This window comes from Hyposmocoma kahamanoa, unplaced genomic scaffold (assembly GCF_003589595.1).
Source record: "Hyposmocoma kahamanoa isolate Upper Pololo Valley unplaced genomic scaffold, ASM358959v1 220, whole genome shotgun sequence".
Lineage (NCBI taxonomy): Eukaryota > Metazoa > Arthropoda > Insecta > Lepidoptera > Cosmopterigidae > Hyposmocoma > Hyposmocoma kahamanoa.
The window spans coordinates 3,902,155-3,913,962 of record NW_020653740.1 but is presented as its reverse complement, the minus strand read 5'-3'; the positions used below and the strand labels follow the sequence as shown (position 1 = coordinate 3,913,962).

At 35.3% G+C, this 11,808-nt stretch overlaps 1 protein-coding gene across 1 annotated transcript in view; it reads right to left on the bottom strand.

Annotated features, from left to right (window-relative positions):
- Positions 1-5,523: 5,523 nt before the first annotated feature.
- LOC113227906 (BTB/POZ domain-containing protein 6-B) overlaps positions 5,524-11,808 on the bottom strand; it is a 32,433-nt gene continuing 26,148 nt past the window's right edge. The window contains exon 2 of the mRNA XM_026460996.1: positions 5,524-8,237. Coding sequence (XP_026316781.1) covers positions 6,977-8,212 — 1,236 coding nt within the window. The 5' untranslated portion in view covers positions 8,213-8,237 and the 3' untranslated portion in view covers positions 5,524-6,976. The remainder of the gene's footprint in view (positions 8,238-11,808) is intronic.

Here is an 11,808-nt window from a genome sequence, read left to right as displayed (position 1 = left end):
TGTAGAGGCTTAGGGGGAGATTTGTAATTTCATCTAGAAAGACTCTTAGGGTCGTATTCCAGAACTCTACTCAATGCTCAAAGTCAGGATTTGAACAGACTTGAGTATGACTTCAAGCACTGGAAATACGACCCTAATTGACTTGAGTATGATTTTCAGTGCTCACTGCAATACTCAAGTTCTGATTTGAGTATTGAGTAGAGTTCTGGAATACGACCCTAAGACACCGACTGAGCTCTCGACTCTCGACTACAACTTGAGAACATCAATATGAATATTCCGTTCTCAATCGGCTGGTTCATAGAATACTTGTTCTTAGTTGTTGAGTACGATACGATTTGATACGAGTGTCGAATGAGATAAACGAGTTTATGCATGTTTATCTTATTCCTGTCGCTAAGTGCTGCAATGCAATCCTATTATAAATCCAACGTAATATTTATTTTATTTTCATTTGCGGTTTCGCGCGTAATATATAAGCAGTACTTAAGTTCAACACTTACTTACGTATTTCTTAAAACAAAACAATGTCCGAAGTAAAAAAGACGAAGAAATAGGCAATGCTGTGCGGAATATATTAAATTCGGATTCATTGAAAATCCCACAAACCCATCGTCGCCTTTGTGCCTCCTATGTCTTAAAACATTTTCGGAGGAAGGAATGAAACCTTCAAGACTGCAAGATCATTTGAATAAAATGCATCCAGATAAGAAAAACAAGAATGTAGAATATTTTCAAGACCTAGAGAAGAAGCATAATAATCAGCCAAGTGTAGCAAAACTCTTTTCGGCGGCTGCTAAGCAAGATGACGACGGACTTCGGGCTTCGTACAATATCTCTTTGTTAATTGCTCAAAAAGGCAAACCACACAACATCGGAGAAGAGTTAATTTTGCCAGCAATAAAGGAAGTAATTACTACTGTGCTTCATAAACCGGCCGCAGATATTATCCGAAAAATTCCTTTTAGTAATAATTCTGTGCAAAGACGAATTGATGAAATGGCTGAAAACATTGAAGAATCATTGTGCAATCATCTGAGGACTAGTCAATTCTCAATTCAGCTCGATGAGTCCACTTTACCAACTAATGAAGCAATGTTGCTGTCTTACGTGAGGTTTATTAAAGATGAGAAAATATGTGAAGAACTATTGTTTACTAGAAATTTAGAGACCGACACAAAAAGCGAAACCATATTCAATACATTGGAAAAGTTTTGTGATGAGAAAGAGATTCCCTTGAAAAATATTATATCAGTTGCTACAAATGGCGCTCCGGCTATGACAGGGTGCCACAAAGGCTTCATAGCGTACTTAAAAAATAAAATTCCAAATGTCTTCGCTGTACATTGCGTTATTCGTAGACAACATTTGGTTGCTAAAAATTTAAGTGAATATATGAATGAAGCAATATGTCATCAAAGCAGTCACCAAAATCCGTAACAGCTCTTTGAATGATAGATTATTTCATCAGCTTTGTGTTACTAATGACGAAGATTTCAACCGTTTGTTGTTTCATACTGAAGTTTGTTGTCTATCAAGAGGCATTGTCTAACTCGATTTTACAACCTGTTTGACTCTGTGTTAGAGTTCTTGGAAACTAAAGATACAGAATTGCGCAACAAGCTCATTACATCAAAGAATGATATAGCTTACAAAAATATCGTTGCTGCTTTCGCAGCCAAACTGCTTCTATACAAAAAGAATATGGGCAGACGTGAGTTTCACAATTTTCCTTATTATTATTTTTATCAGTATCCTGTAGTAACAACGACTTGTTTGCCTACTGCCAACATTTGGAAAACCTCCTCACCGAACGATATCAGGACATTTTAAACTTGGAAATGCCAGGCTGGGTGTTGGGTCCGTTTTTAAATGTCAACACTGCAAGAATTGACAACGAACGAGGAAATAAAAATCAAGTTCAAAAATGGTTAGCAAGAATTTTGGCTACAAAAACCGATCCCGCAATTGTACCCTGTATTGTGGTCAATCCTTCAACGATTCTTGATAACATTCCCATCGTCATATTTGTGTGAACGCGGTTTTAGTGCTGTGACAACGCTGCTTACTAAAAAGAGAAATCGTTTGCATGTTACCGAACGTGGTGACTTGCTGCTGTTCTTGAGTAAAATGGAACCTGATATCAACAATCTTATTAAACAGCATCAAATTCATCCTTCACATTAGTTTTTTACATTAGAATCGATTATGTTTGTTTTATTTTGAATAAAAGATACTCTGTCTGAATACTATAAAGTTGCGTTTCACTAAATATTCTCATCGGTAGGTGTATCCCGTAAGAGTTAACTTGAGACCGGAGCGCAGTAGGTAGTACACAACGACGCTCAGGTCTCAAGTTAACTCTTGCGGGTTATAGTAAAAGTCTCGTTTAGAATGAATGTTTAATCTCAGCTAATATAGCTCACAATAATTAATTTAATTTGAAGTTATACTGGTTTTTAAGTAGGTGGAAAAATGGGGGCGCTAAAAAATAATTTATTCTCAAAGTGGCCAGTAGACAAAATAAGTTTGGGAACCCCTGATATAATGTTAAACAAGGTCAGTGCCTCGCCATTTATTTTCTATTCGTTGGCCAGTAAACTGCTATTTATCTGAATAAATTTAAAGCGATTGAATATTTTTGGGTTGTTACACCGGTCAGATAATTTTCACAATGACTGTACCGACCATAAATATTATAATTGTACATACTAAAATACTACTTTTGCTGACTAAAATATGTAACTCCACAGATTGACCAAAACCAAAGTTCACGCGACGCAATAAATGCAAAATTCGAAAAAGTGGATGCCAAAATCAATTCAATGCTGGAGACACAATCCATTGTTATGTCACTTCGTAAGGATTTAACTAGGGTTGAGAATATTTTATTTACTTTAAATCAACGGGTTGAAAAAATAGGCGAAGTTTTCACTACTGCATCCTCCACATCTCCATCAGTGGCGAGCGCCTTGTTACGCGGATAATAGACACAAGTTATATATTTTTTTATTTACTAATTCTAGCTCTTAAGAGACTGTATTATTACTTTATGTTTTACTGTTGGAATGAGTAATGACATCCGCGTAATCATTTTTATTCCTACAAATCACTCGGAAAGGTACTGATTGTCTAAAGAATTCTTACGTAGTCATTTATTTGCAACTTTAACTATACTTTACAGAACTTACTTTTCAATAAGGAATTTTGACGCTTTATAATATAGTAGCCGAGTTATAATATTTTAGATTACAAAACCCGCGCCCCTAGCGCGTTACAAAACGCTAGGGGCGTTACAAAATGGAAGTGTTTTGTAAAGTGGCTTATTGACAATAAACTGGAATGTAACAAAGCTAAACAAAAGTAAGCTGCATTTCACAATTACATTATTAGCGAATTGTGTTCTCCTTTGCGGCTGATTAATGCGTGACCGATTTTCAATTTGGCTCCCTATTTTGTCATTTTATCTTTAGTTCCATATTTTGCCACACAGCCACAAGAATAGGGTCGCGTAAACTCACATACTGGATCAATTGTGTGTCACGATAAAATACTACGTACAAAATAATATTGATTTTACGAGTAAAAATGGCCAGGCTTGAATTAAATAACGTTTTTTGTTGGATGGGGTTGAAATATCAACGTTAATTTATTCATTAGAGAAAACAGAAAGTATAACTCCATTACTACAAATACACAAATATTTTTAATATGATCCAGCGAATATAAATATGAAATCTATTTATAGAAAGAAAGAAAAATATATAGAAAGATATTTGTAATGATTTTTTAATCTGATTATTGGATTATTGTGATGCGTCAATTTTAGAGGAATAATGTTTAGAATTTATACATGTATCTTTTTTGCGTCATCATCAGTATATGTACAATTTAGGAAAGTAATTATAACATGATTATTTATTATTGTTATATTATTCTTTCTTAAATATTATTATGATTATGTTATGAATTATATGCTACAACTTCTAAACAATTCCGTAGTTTATAATTTGATACTAATTTATTACGTGTTTGCAATAAAATTTGTCCCTAAAACTACTTCAGTATTTTATTTCTTGTTGTATGAACATAGTCATGTATTACTGTAATTACCATATACCTACTTAGTACATGGCAATTACATGTAATAATTGTGGAAGAATTCTTCAAGGGAAGTACTGCTACCTTACCTATTTCTGCCGCCAACTGTAAAGAGAGCATTGCTGTGTTCCAGTTTTGAAGGGGTGTGTAAAAAAAAAAAGTGAAAGGTCTAGCCGTGTGCTGTACTACTTGGATGTTTTTATGGTCAAAGCAAACACTTCTATGGAAGCATGTACCATCCTCCTTGTGCATATCTTCACTCACCTTCAGATGATGAGATTGCGGTGTTACGGTAGAAATTACAAAAAAACAAGGTTAATTTTGAAAATTGTGTAGCAGAGTTTCCTTCGATGTTTGATCAAACTCGTCTACTAACTACGGGGTAACACGAAATCATTTTTTTCTAGAATTCTATGTCCAAGAGTACGTAGGCCATTGTGTGCAGAGAAGAAAGAAGAAGGTAGTATTCGTGATTTAAATTGCGTATATTTGTTTTTTCAACGTATTTGAAAAAAAAACAAATATTCGCAATTTCATTCCGGAAAAATAGTTTCAATTTCCTTTGTGTAACAATCACAACCTAAGAACTCGATAGGGTACTTACTATTTCTTTTATTTCTTATGACTATAGTTCAGAATTGGGTGATTTGTATTAATATTAGACATATTAGTTGATGACCGCAGCGTCTAAGTAATCGAATCGTCGATTTGTTTGAAAAATCGATCATTACCACAAATATACGTGATTTAGATCCGAAAAATAGTTTCATTCCCAATTCTCATTCCTTTTAAATTGTATCCAGGGATCGAAATGTAACCATTATAGACTTTTTCAGCTTCTTCTTCTTTTTCAGCAATGCTGAGTCTTTTTGTCCACATCACTCAATTGTTTTTTTTTCTATTCGTTTTGTAAGTATTATGTTCTTTATGTTTTGTGGAGAAATAAATACTTTTTTATTTTTTATTTATTTATTTTATTTTTTTAGCGCGTGCAGAATTAACGCAATATGCATACACGTAAAGTGGACTACATAATGTAAAAAAAATGGCAACAGAGGAAAAAGATTTATTCCTTATAGTTCCATGTTCTCAGTTCCACGTAAACAATTGTAACCCAAAAGTTCCATACATTGAAATAGTGGGAATCAATTTAATATTTTTATCTTTATTTCCATTAGTTCCATACATAGAGAGATTCCTAAAGCTGCACATCATGGTTGTCAACACATTGTAAGGATGCGCTTAAACGCAAGCACTACACCCGAATAAATAAAATTCAAGGTTACATTGAACATCATATATTTTTCTCAGTTCATGTACATTACAGCTGTGAGCTGAACACATCAAATACATTTAACTTTACTCATCAATGTACAGCAAATAATGCAATAGATTTTTATCTTAATTAATTACCACTTAATCGTTTATAACGTACTATGCAGAAAGGTAAATTGGTAATAAACTAATATATCATAAAAAGCGTCTAACTTGAAAAACAAGTAATGCATATATTTCTTACTAATGTTAAGAGCATTAATGATTTTAATAAGTATATGGCACAGTCCAAAGAGTAGGTATAATAAAATTAGTTTTAGCAAAATTTTATTGACACTGTTATATTTTAAGAACACATTGTTTTAAAGGCTAAGAGGTGCCGTTCAACGAACGTCTGTTATAAGAAAGTATCTACATTGAATTTTCAAATACTAGTATACTACTCAAGTCACAATTGACTTTACACACTTTCGATAATTACCGCACTGAGCAATCGCGAAAGAATAGACATTAATTTAATATTTGAGTTGTTACTTAATCTAATAGGTACTAATTCATCATAAATACCCTCGACATAAATTAATGTACTTAATATACGACTAGAGGGAGCAAAGTATTTAAACAAATGGAAGTGTTTTACTTAATACTTCACCTAATAATATGACTAAAACAATTACATCAAATAACAAGCTTCTTTTGCCCAACGACAATAATAAATGCAACAAAATTTTACCTACAATTACATCTAAACAATAAAAATATTTGTGCACGAATGCTTAGCAAATAGATTTATTAAATGCAAATTGTTGAACAATTTGATATGTAATAAACTCATTCGTTGAGTAATTAAAATACGAAAAATGAGTTTAACAAAGTAATACAATAGTTACACTGGTATCACAACAATTAGACACGTAAAAGTTCTACTACACAATTATATTAACTAACGCAGCTGCGCCGCGGGCTCAATTCAAACTCTACGACAATTGTGTCAATAATTTTCTATTTCAACCCTTCACAATTCCCTCTTGTTTCAAAAACAAATGAAACAAACAACTTTCAGCTGCCGTCTTATGTTACCTGGCTCCCTTGAAGCGTTGTTGTACTAAATTTTATGCGATAACTTCAATAATAAACTGATAAAGCTTTATACATATAATTTCAATCGATTGTAATGTAATTAATTACCAATGAGATTCCGGCAATTCGTAAAAAAATACAAATGCTGGCAAATTTTATCGCCATCTTAAGTAATAATACACAGTATTATTATATAATAAGTAGGTATACGTATAATTTTGCTATTATTTTTGTTAAATAAAAAGTACCTATTCTAGACGCTTATACAAACCGACTATACAATCAGTCGGTTTGCCACCTCTTAACGAGCAGCCGTTTCCATTTGCGAATAGTTGAAAATTTAGAGGAGCTCACAAATACGAATACCTACTCGCACTCGTTACATTACGCAAAACCACCAAACCAACTCTCCTAGACAATTCATGACACTACTCATTTATATACGCGGTACGTATTCATTATTCCTGAAATAATAGTCTTCAGCAACCGGCATTACCTCTACAGCTGCAGCTGCGTTTTCTCAGTCAAACAGGCATATGAATGCACGCAACAAGCCCTCACCGAAGCAAGCACAGCATCCTCTTTTTTTGTTTTTCTCATCTGGATTGAAAGACGGCTGCTTCGGACGTTTCTGACGACGAGCACACAGTTTGCTGGGCTGAGGCTCTTCTGGCGGGGGCTCAGAGCGAGGGCTAAGGTGTACAGGAAGAGCAGCTGGCTCAATAGGGCGTGGTCTAGCCCATCGACGGAGCAACGATTCTTGATCAGCACCAACAGGTATCGGAGCGGACAACTTTTTAGCGCGAGCTGTTACCAGAGCCCTTTCCATAGGCTCCAGAAGCTCTAAACCAAGCGCACGATCCAATTCCTCTCCTGACAGTAACAAATACCTTGGACAATAAGCGAGCTCGCCCAACGCAGCACGTTTATTGGCTGAGGTCAGTTCCCTTTTAGTACGTTTACAAGCAGCTGTTGCCCAACGTGACAAAGCTTCTGCTAGCACTAGTTCACTAGACAGGCGCAGAGAATCACGCTTTACTATTAGCGCTAGGTCCTCGTATGTCAATTCTTCAAGTCGCTCATCTGTCAATGCTGCATCTGCATTTTCGTCTAGAACGAGTAATGCATTGTGAGCTAAGGAGTCACACCAACGCGAGCACTGTGCTAGGGACCTAGCGGCCGCATCGTTTGTTAAAGCTGGTAACGGCGGAGCCGATGCTGCGCCTGGAAGTCTTGCGCATAAATAGCGAAGATCTCTCAAAATTTCTAGGGCAACCCCAGCGTCCAGCATTTCGTCAAGACGACGTGCGCATCGTTCCGCTAATGGAGGACATAAGAATTTATAAGCAGCATCTAGAGCACATCGAGCTGTACCTACGGAGTTGAGTTGGGTAGGCTCGCAGTAGTGATACCGGAGAAGCTGCTCGAAGCCTCGTCTGTCGACGTAATCGACAACAATAACGTCAGTTTTAGCGGAGAGTAGAGCTGCGAAGACAGGGCTAGTGGCAGCGAGCACGCGGCGATGTCCTGGGTAACGCCACGTATCTCCGTTAATACCGGCCACAAAAACGATGTCGCTCTGCTTCTCGTCATCGTAAAGGCGATTAGGGTCGTCCGGTTCAGGTTCATACTCCTGGTATCGCTCTGGATCGAGGTAGTCGATATCGCCGGTTGGACTATTGACTCCAGTATCTTGAAGATCTTGATCGATCTCCTCATCAGAGTTGCTACGGGCGGGATTCGTTACCACGGTCATGATTGCGTATTTTGTGTGAGGCTACCTGAAAAAAATACAACGTAATTTTAGAACGGTGCCATGTGTTGATTTTGTACTGCACTATTTACAAAACAATGCAGCATGACCTTAGAGATCTCGGTTGTAGTTCCTACAACTGAAAGGACATGTTAACTTGTGGTTGTTAGCACCCTTATTACGCTCGTGTGAGCGTATCAACACCATATAAAGAATCATTATTACCTCGCTCGGTTACGAATCACTCTAGGCGTTAAACAGATAACCAAGGGCGACGTAAATTTGTGTTTTTCTTGTGTTTTAACATTTTTTTACAATAATAATACATAACCTGAACATCTACTATCAAGAACATCACAAGGATATACTTATTTCGCAAAAACACTTTGTTATTTACATACCCATATTGACTGCACTGACTTGAATTGAAAATAATTGAATATCACAGTAGTAAGACATCGTGATATTCAATAAACTTAAAAAATTTAAGTTGTAAATTAATCAACATCTAAATTATGTCATCTATTATCAATATACATACATAATAAACAGCTGTGTGTTTTATTACTTGCAATAGCTCTAACTATTTCACACTAAATAGCACAAAGTTAGAATGACCTAGTTCACGTAAAGTAAATAAGCTGTAATTCTGGGGCATCCCCTTCCGCGAAACCTTGCAAAATCGAGGCTCGTATTGTAGGGCACCTATATACCAGACTCGTAAAATAGGTTATGCGAAAAATATTGAGATGCACTGATGTTCATTTTATCCATCTTGTAATGTACGTGTCGTGGTATAAAAACGTAATTGTTTTTCATATGTTTATCACATGAATATAGACACCAATAAACCTACTATGTGTATTAAATTCTAATTGTGTCTTAGGTTAATTTGGGTTGACTGTATGTTTGATGGAACAATCTATAGCGGAAAAATAACAATTTGTGAGATATAATTACGTAAAAGAAGTCATAAAAAACATTAAGACAAGGTGTATATTCTTTTTACACATGAACTATAACTTGCTAATTACGTATTTTCCGTTAAAAAGACAATCACAAGAAACATATGTATAGGTATTTTTATTAGTATACCTACATATGTTTGTTGCGATCTATCTATCTTGTAACTTTTATCATTTTAATAGCTTATTGGTACTATGTTATTTAGAAGGAATTTATTCTTATTATTGACCGTTTCGACCGGCTTCATAAAAATATAGGTTTTTTTTCACAAATATAGGTTTGCTTTCCCTCAGTGTCGCACAGCCATGAGAATATGAGAACAATAAAGATTATTTAACAAACTTGTTTTTTTCCAAGAAGCGGAATGAACAAATGCTTAAGTAAGCCTGGTGGTAAGCGAAAGATCTGAGTTGCACTGCCACTGGACCGTCACCCTGCGACATAAATGACAAGTCGGACAAGTCCCATGTGCCTGTAATTTCAAAACCGGAACGCAGTAATGCTTTTATTACAGCTTGGCGGCAGAAATAGTTAAGACGGCAGTACTTCCTTGGACGAACTCTTTTACAATGAGCTCTATTGCTACTAAATTTGTTTATTAATTAACGATCCGTTTATATTTGATGACTAATTAGTAACTAGGAATGACCTGTACCTACTCATTTTAGATATTAAGCAGAACTATTTGCACTTCATTTCGCATAAGAGCAGTGTTTTCACATACAGAATTGAACGCTAAAAGAGAACAGTGACAGGAAGCGCTGGTCGCGCGAAACATGCGTCAACGATGCGTCACTGTACATTGCGTGTTTGCTTAAACTTCTGTGGTGATGGATATTATGCAGAGTACGATATTCTCGTATCACGTTTTGCTAAAAAATAAACATCGATATTGATGCCCAAAAGGTTGTACGTAAATATGAATTGATATTTATGTGAAAAGAGGCCTAATGCAAGATTGTTGTAGTAAACAAACAATAGATTGATTACGTATACAAAGATTGAACACACAGAAAAATTTCGTCGAGCCGGTGGGACTTGTAACCACGACCATGCTGCACCGTAGCATTGCTCTAACCATCTGAGCCACGTGTCCAGTTACCCAGTCGTCGAAATTCTCCTATATGTTTTTGTTATACATCTTGGTACTGACTTTCGGCATTCGTCGCCGCTTAAAAAAATTCGATGTGTTCGATCTTTGCAATCATAATCAATGGAATCATAATCAATCATAACAAAACTAATGGAGTTATTTCACAAAAAATCTCAGTAATCAACACATTTTCTGCAAATTTCTTAATTATTTACACACTTTCATATTGTCTAGACAATAAACTAGTTTCGTAGACTTTGGAATTAGAAGATTTATTATTATTTATTACAATCCATACTATCATATCAATGCGAAAGTAACTCTGTCTGTCTTTCTATAACGTTAATCACGCCTAAACCGCTAAACCAAATTTTGATGAATTTTGGTTTAGAGATAGATGGGACCTAGGAGATGGACATAGGCTACTTTTTGTCTCAAAAATAAGTCTTAAATAGGTGACGTTTGTATGGAAGTCCAATAAAACTAATTCAAAATTTTACGCATACGAAGTCGCGTGTACTAGCTAGTCTATAACAAATACTATTCAAATAACACTATTCCAGTTACATTTTTTATCCCTAGATGATATTACTCGAGAAACTGTTATATTTTTACCCCTTATACTGAGAAGAACTGATCAAATATGAAGCGATTAAAAAAATAGCGAAAGGGAATTAAAGGCACAACATTTTTATATCAGGCAAAATTGAAGAGTCCTTGTACCGTAAATTTCAATATCTCTAATAGGTATTTCCCGTAACGTCGATGAATAATAAATTAGGGCATGAAACATTATACGTTTTTTCTTTTCATTTCATCTCTTTATCATTTCTCTACATTTCTTATGTGTATTGTCCCCGTCTTTCTTTGTTTCTTTAACGTACGTTGCGTAACTAACCCTCAACTGCTTCCGTGTAACTTTATCTGCCAGCAATGTACGTTGGAACTGCATCAAAATTTACGATTACCAGTTATATTTGCGTTATTCCTAAATCCATCCCCACTAAATACACATCCATTATTGTCTCTCTAATTACGTACTTAATTATAAAATTGATGACATTGATGGATTTTTCAGTTCCCCTGCAAGTCTCGATCACTTTTACTGACCTACTTACATTCGCATGGCATATGTAGCACAGAATGCCCTATATTTAGCTAGTAATCCGGCGTGCAATATTACGAAAGCAAATGCGTTTTCTACAGCTGTTAGTGGCGATCCAGTCGCATCTGCCGACAGTCATCGTTGGATATTAAAGAGCGTAATGTGGCACTGTAGATAACTCTATATATGTCATATTTCTTATGCACTTTAACACATCTTTATTGGTAGTAAAAATGTGACATACTTTTTTTAAGCTAAGGAAACCTTGTATCGCGGGTGCCGTGGACATACACATAGACAACCAAAAACTAATAATAATAATAATAATAAAAACCTTTATTATCTCTTTACAAAGGTTACAAAGTATTAAAATGATTTACATGTAGTGTCTAAATATTTAGATACCTTTATAAACTATAAATCTATAAACTACAC